Source organism: Callithrix jacchus, chromosome 15, assembly GCF_049354715.1.
Source record: "Callithrix jacchus isolate 240 chromosome 15, calJac240_pri, whole genome shotgun sequence".
Classification (NCBI taxonomy): Eukaryota; Metazoa; Chordata; class Mammalia; order Primates; family Cebidae; genus Callithrix; species Callithrix jacchus.
Window position 1 is genome coordinate 45,039,866 of NC_133516.1, and position 17,079 is coordinate 45,056,944.

At 39.2% G+C, this 17,079-nt stretch overlaps 1 protein-coding gene across 1 annotated transcript in view; it reads left to right on the forward strand.

The window, feature by feature from the left end:
* The first annotated feature begins 1,845 nt into the window (after positions 1–1,845).
* SYNPR (synaptoporin) overlaps positions 1,846–17,079 on the forward strand; it is a 361,132-nt gene continuing 345,898 nt past the window's right edge. Inside the window, exons 1-2 of the mRNA XM_008981963.3 lie at positions 1,846–2,054; positions 2,176–2,241. Coding sequence (XP_008980211.1) covers positions 2,037–2,054; positions 2,176–2,241 — 84 coding nt within the window. The 5' untranslated portion in view covers positions 1,846–2,036. The remainder of the gene's footprint in view (positions 2,055–2,175; positions 2,242–17,079) is intronic.

The following is a 17,079-nucleotide window of genomic DNA, read 5'->3' on the forward strand; positions in this document are numbered from 1 at the left end:
GTTAAGACAGGTATTTTGGCTCCATTTTACAGATTAAAACAAAGAAACAAACTGAGGTCTTGAAGAGGTTAAGTAGCTTCCCCCATAAGATCATATACATACATAGTAGGGTACACACTGAGTACTTGTTAGTGTTGGTTCTCCCCCAACCCCTCCCCTATAGTTGCATAATGGCTTATTTTTGAAACAACTGTTTCTAATTGTTTTAGGCTCTATCTGCATGTAGGAAGAGCAGTAGGAACAAAACTGGCTAACTGCAGATGGTACAACCACTCCACTGGAGTTCCTACTCACTAAATTCTAGTTTTTCTCCAGCAAAATTCATGAGTGGGGGGCATCTACACCAGAAGCTATCTTTTTAAGTACATTTTAGCCCTGCTGTCTCCCCCTCCAAGACAGCAAATTATTGATTTCCATATTTCTCATCTACTTCAACATATCAAATGCCCCCCTCCCAACACACACATACACACAATCTCCAAACTTTTTGGCAAATTTTTGTAGTAAACAGATGGACTATCTGTGTTGCTGGGAGACCACTCATAAATGGAATCAAATCCAAAAGGAGTGAGAAGGAAGAGGACATGTCACTACTTGATGTAGTAGCTAAGAGCTCTCCTCTCTCTCCTCCTTCACGTCTTCTTCCTCCTCCACCTCTTTTTCCTTCCCCGTCTTCTTTTCTTTTTCTGACTTGAAAAAAAAATCAGTTCTAACTTATTACCTGCCAGCTGGTCAATCTTGGGCAGGCCACTTTCCTTCCATGGGCCTCAATTCCCTCGTCTCTAAAACGGGAATAACAACCTATGGGGGGTTGTGAATATTTAATAAAATAATGTTTGTAAAGCCCTTAGCACAGTGTTCGGCTCATAGAAAGAACTCAGTTGTTTTGTTGTTGTTATTATATTCAGCAAGGTTAGCCCACTAACAGGAAACAACATGAACCACCTTTCACTAAGTTTCAAGAAAAGAGTCTAACTTTGGAGGAGGGACCCAGAGTTATATTTATGAGTTTGGCAGGGGAGTTCATTTGAGGGTATGATCTCAGGCAAAAGATCTCAGTAGAAGTAACATGAGTTTGAAAGGTACCTAAATTTCATTTCCTGATTAGCCTTCCACGAAATATTTTACTTTGGCTAGTTCATCATTGCTAAATCTGTTTTCCACAAGCACATGGTCCCACATCCAAGATTCATTTGTTTCCACCTCTTTCGGCAGTTTCCTCTGTCCTCGTCCTCTGCTCTGGCATCCACGGGCCTAGATGGATCCCTTCCCTTCCCTGTGCCCATAGCTCCTGTGCCCTGCCCTATATCACTGTTCAGACTACATTGCAAGTTTTTATTCCCCTTCTGCTTCCCCTGGGGGAAGTGACAGTGCTGATCCTGTTTTATTTTATTTTATTCATTTGTACCCCAGCACCTAGCACTGCCTACCCATAGGAAGGATGCTCCATAAAGGCTTGAAGGAATGAGTAAAAGAGCCAACAAATAGTTTTAAAAAATGTATTTATCACTATTATTATTTTGTTGTTCGGAAGTCACCAGAACTCACACAGATGTCCCATGTAAGGTGTGGGTGTCTTCCTCCTATCTGGAAACCCTTTCTTCAGGTGGACAGCAGTCTTGCTGACGGTGCCGGCCCGCTTTCCCCAATCAACAGACCCAAAGTTTCACCGGAGCCAGAAGGCACCTGGCGCACAGCTGAGCCTGCACCAAGGTCTGAGGGCTCTGCCTCGCCCACCTCCTCGCCCTCCCCTCTGGAGCGCGGCTGGCCAATGACAGTCTTCCCTTGGCTGCACGGGTTTCCCCTCCCCTGTTGTCTCTACCCTGCCCCAGCTCTTCCCGGCCCACCCCTGGGTTCCCGGAGCGCAGAGCCGGGCGTTAGCCAGTGGGCTCCCCGAGGCCCCTTGCCCTTGCCGGGCTGCTCCAGGGTGTCGCTTCTCCGGCTGCTCCCGAAGGGGCTTCTGGCCCTGAGGACGGTGGCGCCAAGCGCATTTCATTTTTAAAGAGAACTGGTGAGAAGAGCGAGCGAGGGCGAGTATGGACCCTGTGAGTCAGGTGAGACGGACTGGGCAGGGCGGCTGGCTCTGGTTGGTGGGGGGACCCTGCGGCTTGGGAGAGGCGCCCCCAGCCCCTTCCTCACGCTTTGCTTTCTCTCTCTCGCCTCGTTTCCCTAAAGCTGGCTTCTGCGGGCAGCTTCCGGGTGCTGAAGGAGCCCCTTGCCTTCCTGCGAGCCCTGGAACTGGTGAGTAGCAGTGTGTGTGCGCCGGGAGGGTCGCCAGGCGGCCGGCGATAGGTGAGGAGAGGTCGGGTGGAGTGCTCGCTGCTCGGTTCTGTTCCAAGCCGGAGAGTCAACCCTCAAGCCGGAGACTTCAATCCTGCCCCCTCCCCAGGTTCCGTTCCAAGGCTGTGGGGACGGGATCGAGGCACCCTGCTGGGAGGCGGGAGTGTGGACGCATTTTTGCAGGTGCTTAGACAAGCGTCGTCTCTCTTCTCCGCTTGCAGACGTGCAGGGGCTGTGGAAAGAAGCCCCCCCTTGGGAGATGGTGGACGGGGGTAGATGGAGGCGCAGCCGCTGGGGCCCCTCACCTGAACCTTGGCGGGGATGAGAGGATGGGTGGAGGGACCCATGGCTGAACGGAGGAGCCGGAAGACTTGGCCAAGCTCAGAAAGTTGGTTAGCACTGGGACAGCTTTTCGGCGGGACTGGGATGCTCAGAGCGCGTGTTCAGTTGCTCCGCGGGAGCTCCAGGGAGGGAAAGATGCTGCGAAGCTATTACAGACTGTTAGAGAGCAGAACTCCTTCCTTCGCCACTACAGTTTCTTTTCTTCGGCCCCTCCTCTGGGGCTTTTCTGATTATACCCAGAAGAGCCCACCAGCGTGGTTTGCCATAGCTTTCTTCAGAGACTGGGCTTCAGTAAGTTATATTCCACTTCTGTAGAACCACCCTGATGCTCCTATTGCAATTTGTCTATGGGCAGAGGAGTGAGGTACAGAAACGGTTACCCACAGGGCCACAGAGCCATGTCAGTGTTGTTGGCTGGATGATGGTTATTCAGAGTGAAATCTGCAGGTCACACGTTTCTTCTTGCTAGGAGCTCCAAAAGGCAAGCAAACCTATCTGAATAGAAAGTTCAAAGCCTGTCATGTAGTATTAATCACAGTCCCCAACACTGACTTGCTGGGAGATTATGTAAGAGCCTGTTCTCTGTTCCCAGATCTTAGCTCCAAGGGCTTGTATCTGGCAATGGCTACATAATTGTGATGATTGTTTACACGGATGATCTACAAGATAATTACATTTACCTTGTGTGTAGACTTGAATGAAAATGCATGAGTATATCAATCTGACATACACCAAGACAGCTTTTGGAAGGCTTGAATCCGTGGTTCAGAGCTGGCTATGGTGAAACTGCTTTCCTTACAGTCAAGTCAAACAAGCAAGCAATCCTCATAGCTCTGGGAACTTTCAGTTTGCTTTCTCAGAAGTCTGCCCACATTCCTTTATGCAGCCACTCAATAAATATTACCTGTGAAGCAGTGACTTTAGGGATGAAAATAATAGCTCCATTGTCAAGTTATTACCTCTTAAAACCAAGGTCAAACACCTGACATTATTTTCTGACAGAATCTCTTCTTGTCTCGCACTCTAACCTACCTGAAATACTAGTTCATGTTCACCCTAGTATTCTGCAACATGATTTTGTGCCACTGCTCATCACACAACCTCTACTGGAATATAAAAAGGTGTTTGTTATCTGGATGAACTTGTTCAAATTACAGATTTCTGGATACCGAATCAAAATATTGGGACAATGGGTGCCCATCAATCTGCATTTTAAATGAGCTCCTTGCATAAGTCTTATGCACATTACAATTGGAGAACCACCACTCTAAGCTATACCAGATCCCTCCAAAACTCAAAAGCCCCTTTTACCTCAGTGCCTTTGCTATTTCCATTCATACTTTATGGAATGTCCTCACCTTCCAAGCCTAGAAAAAATATTTGTCTTTTACCTCAACTAAATGTTAACTCCTCAATGAAGACTGTTTTCATATTTATTCCTTCCTCTTTCCTCTATCCCAAACTGAATGATTCACCTCATTCTTTGGACCTCCACTAGATTCTTATTCATTCATTCATTCATAAGAATTTATCCCACTGCAAAATACTGTTTTATAGGGGTTTTTTCCCCCGTTGTGGAGGGGTGTGTGTGGATGTGTGTGTGAGAGATAAAGAGTGAAATAGAATAAAGGTTACTAAGTTACCACATTTAAATTATTTGCAGTCCTTCCCCTCTCTTCTAAGATTCTAAGGCTCCAAGGAGGAAGAGCTTTTTGCTTCTACCTCAGTAATTAGACTCTCATTTGTGAAAGAGAACATGAATAATAGACAAAGCAAATTTGAAAAGTCAGATAAGTTGGTTGATCTGCATTTTAGAAGAGCTGAGCTAGAGACGTGAGGAGAAAGAAAGTACTAGTTGCTGAAAAAAGTTAGTAGTGAACAGAGGGAAAGAATATACATTTTGTGTGCACACGGTGGCTTGAGGAGCCACTCTGAGGGATCTTTTTCTGTAGGAGATATTGACAATGAGAGGAAATGTGATTTCTTAGATGGCAGAAAATTTCTTCTGTTTGTCTCTATTTCCCTCTCATACTGCTTGGTTAAACAGCAAGTAATCAGCAAAAATTGTAAACCGGTGATGACAGAACACTTAAAATATCCCAGTTTCTCCTGTTTCTGTGGAAGTTTTACAAAGTAATGGAGAAAAGCTTTAAACTTGACAGCATCTTTCAGCTGCAATTTTCCCATGCTGTAGAAATAAACATGCATGTTAAAATATATGTGTCTTAGTTTGGGGCATTGCTATAACAAAACACCATAAACTGGATAGCTTATACACAGTAGAAATTTATTTCTCATAGTTTTGAATACTGGAAAGTCTACAATCAAGGTGCCACCAGATTGATTGTTTAATGAGGGCCTACTTTCTGGTTCACAGACAGAGCCTTCTTGCTGTGTCTTCTCATAGCAGAAGGGAAGAACTCTGATCTCTTCACACCCTTATAAGAACACTAATCCATTCACAGGAGCTCCACATTTATGAGCTAATCACCTCCCAAAGGTCCCACCTCCTAAGACCATCACTTTGGGAACTATATTTCAACATGTGAACTTGGGAGGAGGCATAAACATTCAGATAATAGCAATATTCTCAAGAATATTTATTGCAACATTATCTATAGTGAAAAGAACTGGAAATAACTAGTAAGTCCATTATAGGAAAATAATTAAAGTATGATTCATCATGTTATGAAATATTATATTGCCATTAAAAAGAATGAATTTAGCCAGGCATGGTGGCTCATGCCTATAATCCTAGCATTTCGGAGGCTGAGATGGAGGGATTCCTTGAGCCCAGGAGTTCAAGGCCATCCTAGTTAACATAGGGAAAGAGTGCAATTCTGGAACATATTAATTAAAATATGCCTTAACATATAGTACATTTCTGATTCTAATGTTCAGTGCAACAGAAGACATTTATTTTCTTAGGAATGTCAGCTAAGTTGGTAGATATTTGATTCTTCAGTGTTGGATTTTTTTCATTAGTTAAAGTGAGTTTTAGTTCTGTTAAAATTATAACCAAACTATTTTCACATCATCCTGTAAGTTAAGTGATATCAAACATGAAAGACATGTTCTCATTTTTCTTTTTCTGCTTAAATGTCTGATGCATAGCATTTTTCTATAAGCAATCAGTTGCTTTTAAAATCAGAAGGCTATATTATTCTAATGACCATATGGGATCTAAATGGGTATGAGAATCCATATCAACAAGATATGCTATGTGTTTTTGACAGAAAGTGAAAACAAACTTACTAAAACTGTTAATATCAAAAAGAATAGGAATACATTTTTTCTTGTCCACATTATGATTAAACAAAAATCCTGTGAGGTTGTAAAAAAGAGAAAGAAAATGAGAACATTAGGCATACTGGGGTATACCTATAATTTCAGGTACTTCTGAAGCTGAAGTGGGAGGATCACATAAGCCCATGAGGTCAAGTCTACAGATTTAAGCCTGGATGGCAAAGTGAGACGTTGTCTCAGAAAAAAACAAACAGACAAAAGAATGAATTCAATTAATATGCATTGACCTGCAGGTCAATATATCACTGTATTTGATAAAATTGTTAAGTGAGAAAACATAAGTTTTATTCTTAGTATTTGATAACATACTAAGTATTTGTTAAAGGGAAGAAGCAATATTTATCCTTCTAATAAATGTGTAGATAATTCATTCATATTTTAAAATAATATATAGAGTCTCATATTTGCACAAGTAAAAAATATAGTTTTGTTTGTGAGTGAACATGCATGTGTGTGATTTGTATGGGCACAGAGTGAAGTGTAGATATAAAGCACTGAACTGTTAAAATTGATTTTTTCAGAAGGGTGTAATTTGAGATGCAGTGGGTAGACAGTGGGAGAGGTCGATGGTAAACTGTGATATGCAGGAAGAATTGTGGGCATATCACCTGTCTACAGTTGTACACATATACAAGAAGTTCTGAAAGATAGCTCATATTTTACGTTATTTTCTATGGATTACCCACATGAAATGGTATTACCTTTAAAGTCATCTTCTACTTTTGGATTTTATAGTGGGAAAAATCCACTTTATTTACGTGTTCTTTCCTTAGGAAGGATTCCCGGATACAGTAGATTTAAAGTCTTAATAACATATAAAAGTCAAACCTTAAGGGGAAAGCTTTAGCCAATTTCAAAGACTTGCAGGCAAAACTCCCACATCCTTAATCTCTACTTAAATGAGGTCAGGGTACTTTTCACTATCTTTTAGGTCAAAACAGAAAAATCCATACATAGCACTGCTTCTGGTGGTCTTGTTCATTTATTCCCCGATGATAAAATAAGTCCAATACGTCCAGCAAATTTCTTAAATCATCATTTGGAAATGGCAATATACATATATATAAAACTTACCCCATTTTCAGACCACATTTTCAAATGACTATATATATATATATATATATATTAAACTTACCCCATATCATTTCAGAATATATATATATTAAGCTTATCCCATTTACATATATATATTAAACTTACCCCATTTTCATATATATATTAAACTTGCCCCATTTCAGACTCTGAAAAACTAAATTGATGTAGTCCTGTCTTCCACAGATCATACTTACTTTGCTGCTTTAGTATTTTTCCAGTTGGCCTTTGGTCTCCTTTTTTCCCTTTCCTTTTAAAAAATTATGTTAGTACATTCTTTCTTTCGTCTACTATATACAGTGCACTGCATTTGCACATATGGATTTATGTAAAATGAAAAGTGGAGGTCTCAACACATCCATATTGTTGAGGACCACATTGTTGCAGACTTAAGGTCATCTGAAGTATTTGAACTTCCCAAAACAATATTTGTGTGACTTGCTGCAGCCCTGGATTCTGTGACTATGGAATAAACTGCTGATTCAATTCGCCTAGTTCCTCTAATCCTTATTTCGAGATTCATCCCTAATTTTGGGATACCATTTCTGCTATAACCCTGGGCTTCACATCTCCATTCTCCCTTTCCAATCTGCCTCCCTGCCTAACCAAGGAGGCCAGTGAATCCAAAGATGCAGCATGTCTGAGCATGTCTGAGGTATAGGTCTACTTGATTTAAATGGAGACACTACCATTTATATAATCTTAGTTCCTGAATTTAAATTCTAAGCCCTGTTTTTCAAGCAAGTATTGCACTGCTCTCTTAATATTAATAGCATTTATAATTTATGCTGTTGATAACAAAGTGAAATGTGTCATAATATACAATAAATACAGTTTTCTATAGCCATCATTTTAAACTCCTAATGAGAGAAGTAATAATAGCTGCTTTGTCATGCAGGCATCCTATGGGGGAATTATATTACTGTGTTTTTCTTACGTCACTGTGTTGAATCTGTGTAACTTTAAAATTCCCATTTCATCAGGAGGCTCAAAGATGTTAACCAACTTATCAGGGGTAAAACTGTAGGAAATGGCAAAGCCAAGATTTGAGCAGCCTCACTCCCAACTTTATTCTCTCAAATGCTACATCCTTCTGCTCCTTCTAATGTGGCAAGCACTTGCCATATCTTATCCCCAATCCTCAAAGAAGATTTAAAAAACAGATGTTATCCTATTTTACAGTGTTTATCTCAACGTACATAGTTGAGACCTTTTCTGAAAATGCCAAGGAGCATTTGTATTTAGAGATGAATTCAACAGACACCAATTATCTTTTATATTTGGCTTTATTTTCTTAATTAACCAAGGTAGAGTAGATTCCAATTAATTAACCAAGGTAGAGTAGATTCCAATTAAAGACCAGTCATTTTAAATATGTAGAAAAAGACTTGGATTATAAAGCCAATAATTTAATCACATTTTTGGTCTTCTTTTTCTCTTTTGTTAAAAAAGGATACATAAGTCAGATAACTTGTTTTTCTTCTTATGTATAAACAAGACAGGAAATTCTTACATAAAATTAATTTAAATCATGAGCAGTAATCTACCATTGACAGTTTGAGGTAATTTAAAGCTATATTAATGTGGGTTTAATTACCACCTTCTAGCCTCCCAATTGGTGACAAAAGTCATGTGCAATTGGAATATAAATCAATAAGTGCACAACAAACAAGGGGCTCCCCAGTGTGCTGATGGATTCATCACTTAATGCTTTCCTGAGTGTGTTAAGACAATTGGTGTTTGGTTTCACAAGTACAGAAAAAAAGAGAAAAGGGTCAGGAATGCTTCTTATGGATTTGATTTCAGGTTTTATTTTCTACTGGCTTTGTTACCTTGGGCAAGTTAATGAATTCACTAGGCTTCATGTTTTTCACATCTGTAAGATAGGGCTAATAATAGCTCCTACTTTAAAGTGTTGCTATAATGATTAAATAATTTATCCAAGTAAGGTCCCTTGCATAGTACCTGCACTGTGATAGGTGCTCAATAAGTGATTATGAAGATGATGGTGATAACGATGGTGATGAAAAGGGAGAAAGGAGAAATTCATCAAAGGATAATTTAGGACATTACAGATAACTTTTTGCAAGTTAAAGACTTGGCAAAACTCTGAGGTAGAAAATCTGTATTCAGACTTTCTTATACCGCTTTTTAGTCCCTCTATCGCTATACTCCAGTGTGGAGGGTCCTCATACTGGCAGGACTATTTTTACCATAGCATGAGTGACTCTTCAGACGCTTGCTCCTTGAAATATTCACATTTCAAAGAAAATTCCAGTGAGGCCAATGTTGAACCTAACAGGGAAGGTCTAAGGGAGGAATGGCAAGTGCTTGGCCTTTAGGGGTTTTTTGTTGAGGTATGGAGAGATACTTTTCCTGGCCTTTCTCAAATAACAATCCGTAGACAATTTCCTAAATTTGAAAGACACACCATGCACCCAACTGACTTCTCCAGGGTGTAGCCGATGGTCCTTATACTGTCAGCTACAGGCACTTACTAACCACACTGTAATGCCCAGGCGCTCCAGGCCCTTGGGAGTTCCCACATAGAAACATGGGGAAAACCCTAGAGTTACGCTGAAGTAGAAACACCATCCTTATTTCTTTATTCCCCAATGGACCCACATCTCTCACTAACTGAGGTATGGGGACAGAAGAAAACCAGTCATGTACTCGTAGAAAAAAAGTAGAAAATCCCTCTAAGGAGTATGTGCACAGAAACATGGTCTTCCTTTGATTCTTCATCTTCTGTGGGGATGTATTTGACTTTGGTTGTATTTATAATTATTCCTCTTCAATGTATTAGGTTAGGCTCCTTTAAAGACCTCAGTTTCCTCACCTGAAAACCGGGGACAATATCTCCTGTCTATAGTGTTGGAAATTTTAAGTGAGATCAAGTATAAAAAAGTGTTTAGCAATCTGGTAAGTATCCTTTGAAAGTAAGTGATAATTGTAACCATGATGATGATGATAAAGAAATACCTTTTTCCAACCTACATGGCTCTGGACAGCATAATATGGTTACTGGATACAGCACAGGGGGAGGTGTGAAGTGTAAGAACTTGACCTCTGCTCCTGGAGGGGCTAAGTCCTTCCAACCCACGTAGCACCCTTTATCTTTGATGCCAGTCTCTTTGGTCTCTTTGAACCCTATGAGAAAGAATGATGCTGCCAGTTGAATGTAATGAATTGTCCAAACCTTATTGGGGAAAGTTCCTTAGGATAGGGGAATGCGGCCCATTCTCACCCTTTTAACTCTCATACCAAGAGATAATTTCTTGCTCTGTACACGTTTCACATTTATTGGATATTTTGGGGACCTGGTGGTGGTTTCTTGCTGTTCTCAAGAACTTTTGTACATGTCACTTCCACTGCCCAGAACACTTCCTCTCCCTTTCGCGCAACCTTTTTTAGTTGATGAATTCATCTTCTCCCTTCAGTGTCATGTGGATATCACTGTCTAGGGAGGTCTTACTAGATAAGATCAGCCTTCTGGTGGCTCCCAGAGCACACTTTTTAATGACTTTTCGTTCTAGCTCCTCAACCAGAGTAAATGCAATGTGAGAGTAGGGATCTTGCTTGACCTGCTCATCAGTGCATTTTATGTTTCTAACACAGTGCATAGCACACAGTAAGGCCAACTCCAGGGACATTTGCAACCCCCACGAATATACCCAGGTAGTAGGTGCTTAGTAAGTGTTGGTTAGGAAAATGAGAGAAGAAGAGAAGGAAGGAAGGGAATAGAAAATAAGTAAATGAATTCTCGGAAACACATTGGATGAAATGCAGATTCCCCTTGACGGTCTCCATTGTGAAGCAGAATTGTAAGGCTTTTTCTGGAAACAGTTGTTTAGCTTGGTTATGGAGGAGAGTAAGTCACATAGCCACCACTGTCGGGGAAACAGGGCTGTTATATGGATGCCCACTTCATGATAATGGTGGCAAACGTTTACAGAAATAAAAGTTCAAGGGCTGAAACAGGCTCAGTCTCCTATCTTGGGTTCAAGTCAGTGAGCAGCAAGAATGTCTTAGGAAGGGTGCCACTATTATTATATCTTGGCCGCTGTCCTGCCTTCCCTTTCTCTGTGTTCACTTTCTGCTTCCCATTTATTCTTTTCACTATTCTTATCTAATGTCCTAAGAGAAGGAATATGATTGGTTCAACTAATAAAAAATTTATTTTAGTTTGGACACAGCTATCAACCCCAGGCAAAATCATAAGTCAATAGCCAGTCCACAGATTGGTTGCCATAGGTCAAATGCCCACTGCTATCCTGTCACTTATGGCCTGAATAAAAAGGGTCATGATATTCAGAACATTCCCCTTTTGTCTGTTCTTTCAGCTGGAGCAGTGATCGTGACAGTCTTTAAAGTCATTAACAGGACAGACCCAGTGAGAAGTGTACATGTCTGGTTTAAAAGTAAATGATTTTTAAACCAGTACTTCTTTTATTGAAATAGCACTGGTAATTTTCTCAAGATGTTATACCTTCGAGATTTTGGCATCAGTATTCTTGGAATGCTCTCTGTTTAGGGGACAGCTGAGTGGATTCACACTGATAATATAATCCAAAGAGGTACACCTTTGGCTCTTCAGCACATGGGCCTCCACTGGCTTGTGTAATCTTGTCCATTTATTGAAAATCTCTTTATAAAAAAATGATTAGGTTTTGCCTAATGATAAGACAATTTGCGAATGAAAATGTATTCCCTCAAACCCACATGTACTTCATTTTTATTCATGTATTTGTTGGTAAATTCAGCTCTGGCTTTTGATGTTAGAAGACTACATTAATTATTATAGTCATTTATTGTATGTATGTGTTTACTAATGTAGTAAAAAAACAAATTACTCATGAAAGAGTCATAGGATTGCCTTGTGTGATAGGTGCTATTTCTCTGAGGAGAGGGAAAGGAGGAATTTGTTGATGAGCAAATACTATTGCAAAAACATAGAAGGCAATGTGGAACTTGAAGAAGCATGAATTTTGGGGCCAGGTTTATGCTGAAATTTTTGCTCTTCTTTTCAGCCAAAGAACACTAAGCAGATTGTATAATGATGCTCATCCTCAGGGCCCACAACTATCAAATGAGCATCAGAAAAGTCATGTCTTTTGGTGGTGTGATGGTTAAGAAAGATAATATTAGTAAAACTTCCAGGAGTATCAGCAAGATTCCTTAACTGTAACTGAGAAAGAGGTCGTTGAAGATGATGATATGTTTACAATCACAGTTAAGCATTCCCAAACTTTCTAGCACTGGAATAAACACAAAATGTTTCAATATAGCATTGTTATATTATTTTTTGTTCCCATGTTTTTCCATTGGACGAATGCTGATTGTGAGATGTCTTAGTCTGCTTTGTGTTGCTGTAGAGGAATACATGAGGCAGAGTAGTTTACAAAGAAAATGGGTTTATTTGGTTCATGGCTCTGCAGGCTGTACAAGAAACCTGGTGTAACTATTCACTTCTGGTGAAGGTCTCAGGCTGCTTCTACTCATGGCAGAATGCAAAGAGGAGTTGGTGTGTGCAGAGATCACATGGCGAGAACGGAAGCAAAAGGTGGGGAGAAGGTGCCAGGTTCTTTTTAACAGCCAGCTCCCGCAGGAACTAATAGAGAGAGAATTCACTCACACACCCCTCCTATGGGAAGGGCATTAATCTATTCTTGAGGGATCTGTCCCCATGACTCAAAAACCTCCTATTAGGTCCCACCTCCAAAATTAGGGATCAAATTTCAACTTGAGATTTGAAGGAAACAAACATCCAAATTATAGCATAAGATAATCATAAAGTAAACACAGTAATGTTTAAAATAATATGTAGAGACAAGTGCTTTATTAAGTGCTATGCACATGTTTTGCATATAATTTCATGTTACTTTATGAAGAACTAATGAAAAACTCCTTTTTGCAGATGAGAAAAATTAAGGCCTGGAGAGATCCCACAACTTACCTAAAGTCATATAGCTAGTATGTAAGAGAGCCGGGATTTGAACTCAGGCAATTGGTTACCAGACTCCATGCGCTTCATCATTTTTCTGCATTGTCTTCCATTAATAGTAATCATTCATTACTCCAAGGTCTTAGAGCTAAATGATTTCCCACTGAAAACAACAGGGACAATATACATTAATTTATTCTTAAAGTCATGTCTTCTAATTCCTAATTCTGTTCCCTTTATGTGATCTCATGCTACCAAAAGACAAAGCAAAGTTTTAAATGCCCTCATGACTAAGGATGATCATACCTTCTCAGTGACCTTTTCACTTGTCAAAAACACTCCTACTTCTTGAGAAAATTTTACTGGCCTTGTGTATCTTTCTTTTTTAACAAAGTCTTTATTCACTGATTCATTGTATAAAGAAATTCAAATTTAGAAATGTGTTGTTGAAACATACAGATACAGATAAAAGTATATGTAGGATTCAGGAAGGATATTGATATTTAGTAAGATTGTGAACATTTAAATTCCTTTGGATGTCTGGTAAATTATTCAAGCCAGCAAGCTTCCATCATGGATGATAGAGAAATAAATGAACTTTGTCCATTGTGTATGTGTGAGTTGCCATTCTTTGTATCTAATATTTGGAAGCATTTGAGTGCTTTAACAGGAAGTTCTCACACATCCATCTGGTGTACTCTGAGATTTTCTGGCTGGCCTTTTATGCACTGGCTTCACCTTACACCTGATGGACAGTTGGCACACTTTTCAGCATCTTTCCATTTGAGAATTGAGAGATAAAAGAGTTAGATTGGGAGGGAGATACTAGAAAACTACTGAGCACAAACCCATGATCTCAGTGAAGAATGGAGATCCTGAGAGACATTTCAGTGGAAAAAGAGGGTGGCTGGATGAATAGAGATTATGACTGTGATTTAGAATGTGCTGGATTTGAAGCCATGCAAGCTAAGTCTCAACCACAGATTTTGGGTATGTTCATGGGCAGATCAACATCGTTGAACCTCAAGTTCCTCAGGGGTTTTACCCCTGACGGGTTCCTATATCAAAGATGTTTTTTAATGAGAAAAATTAATTAATGACTGAGAAACGTTGGATAAATACCTTTATCTTTCTGTCTGTTAATTTCTTGAACTGTAAAATGAGAATAAACAACTGTAACACAAAGTTGTGAAATAAAATGAGCTTAAGTGTATGAAAGTTCCCTCCACTTTATGGGAGAGGGCTCAATAGAGGTTGACTGTCCCCGAACTCAGAATACTAAAGCTCAGATATCTGAGAAATCTTTCCCCTAAGAGAAATATCTGATGGACTAACTTTAATGTCCATCTACAGCTGGAGGTTTGTGAGCATAGGAGAAAGGTACGTTTTCATGTGTCATAATCATCAACTAGAGTTTTAGCTAAGAACTTTTCTTGTCAGATTCACAGATTTTGTTTATGAAGCAGTTGAAAGCAAAGCATGATTATTGTATGATCACCATCCACCCAGGAAATGAATTTGAAATTTCTTTTTAAAGATATATGCTTCATTGCTGGAAAAAACAAGTGTATGAAATTGATAGTGGCAGTAAACTCCAGCTATGCTGGGGGGAAAAGGCTATGTTTACCAGCAACAGTAGGTAAATTTGAAGTGTAAATATTGTAGTTTCTCTCTCTGTCTCTCTCTCATACACATATACAAACATGTGCTGCTTAATGACAGGAATAGGCTCAGAGAAAAATGTGTCATTAGGTGACTTCCTCCTTGTGCATACATCGTAGAGTGTGCTTACATAAACCTAGACGGGATAGCCTACTACACACCTAGGCACCTAGGCTACATGTATAACCTGTTGCTCCTAGGCTAAAAACCTGTACAGCATATGACTGTGCTGAATCCTGTAGGCAGCTGTAACACAATGGTAAGTATTTTTGTATCTAAACATAGAAAGAGTACGGGAAAAATTCAGTATTATAATCTCATGGGACCATCATCATATATATGGTTGGTCTTTGGCCAAAACATCATTCTGCAGTGCATAATTTTAAGTTGCTAGTGCTTAAAATTTTTTTAAATTAACATAATAATTGTACATATTTTGGGGATATAATGTGATATTTCAATACATGTATAGAGTGTAATGTTCAGATTATGGAAATTAGTGTATCCATCACCTCAAATATTTGCCATTTTTTTGTGTGTGTTGGGGACATTCAGACTCTGTTCTTCTAGCTATTTGAAAATGCACAAGAAATTGTCATTTATTATAGTCACCCTGTAGTGCTAGCTTAAAATAAAAAACATTTGGTTGTATTCACTCTGTTCTCATTTAGTAATAAAAAAAAATACTTGGATTTGACCATCAGCTCCATTAGTTACAAGCTATGTGACCTTGGACACATTACTTAACCTCTGGGCCTTTCATATTTATAAGAGTAGAAATAATGATAACTAGCAGTCATAATTATTGTGTTCATTAAATAACATTTGCAAAGATTAATGGCACATAGGAAACATTTAAAACATGCTATTTCCCTTCTTTTCCTCCAAATATTCTTTTACTGCAAAAGTTTGGAAAGAAAGCATTGGAAATTTCACAGGAATCTTCTGCTTCTCTAGATATTATCTCTTAAATGTGCATGTGCACACACGTGCATGTGCACATGCACACGTATCTTCTTGTACTGATCATAAAGAGCAATTCTACATAACTGAGGTGAATTTGAGTGGGACAGTGAAATTAGGCAGGTGTGGTTGGCAAGGAAAGAATGATTAGACCAGAGTGTCAAGTTCTAGACCGGCGTCTGAGACATACTGCAGCCTCAGGCTGTCTGTAGGCTTTGGCAAAGTGACCATGAATTTGTTAAGCTGTTTTCTGAAGGGATAACATAAATGTTTATTTTCCAAAAAAAAAAAAAAGAAAGCCCCTAAAATAGCAGAAATTCACTATAATGGCTATACATTAATGAATTCTTGCTATGTGCCAGGCTGAACCATGTCAGTGCTGCCTATATTATATACTTTCATTCAGTTCTTGCCATGACCTTATAAGGTCACTTGCCTTAAGTTACACAGGTGGTAAGTGACCAAGGCAGGGTTTCAAACCATGTCTGTCTGACTTCTTGCCACTCCCATGTCTGCTTTGCTGCCAAACATCATAAGAATATTTGTCTTTGGGGTGAAGTTTTTTCTTGGACATGCTATTTAGAGCCATTTTATGCATAAGTAAAATGTTTATTAACAATCAAAAAGTAAGCAAAAATTAGTTACTTAAAATTATCTAGTGTTCTCCCACTGAGAGGTAACTAACCTTAATATTTTGAAATATACTTTTAGATATTGTTTCTGTTCATGAATGTTTTTGTCTACAAAAGTGATATATTAGTTTGCTAGGACAAACCACATAATTTATTAATTTGCTACAGACTTACAGACTAAGTAGCTTAGAAATGTATTATCTCGCAGTTCTGGAGATTAGAAGTCTGAGTTTAAAGTGCCAGCAAGGTTGTTTCCTTTTGAGAAGAAGAATCTGTTTCATGACTGTAGCTTCTGGAGGTTTGCTGGCAATATTCGGTGTTCCTTGACTTACAGAAGTATTGTCCTGATCTCTGCCGCCTTCTTCACATGGGATTTCGTGTGTGTGTGTGTGTGTGTGTGTGTGTGTGTGTGCCTAAAGTTTCCCTTTTTATATGATACCAGTGATATTGAATTAGGGGCCCACTCCACTCGTCATATAACCTCATTTTAACTAATCTATCTGCAGTGACCCTCTTTCCCAATAAGGTCACATTCTGAGGTACTAGGAGTGAGGACATCAACATATGAATCTTTGGAGTACCCAATTCAGCCCATGACAAATGGGTTCTTAGAAGAGTCACTGTTTTGTCACCTGCTTTGTTCCCCTTAATATATTGTGAGTTGTTTTTCCATGCCACTAGATAAAGTATCTTTTCCCATAATTTTAATGGCTATATATGATTACACTGTATGCCTATCCTAGAGATTATTTAACTAAGTACTAACTTAGGTAGTTTTCAAATGTATATTATTTTCAATACCTGCAAGAAACTCCTTTTTAAAGATGAATAATTACTATGCCTCTATTGGTATTAACT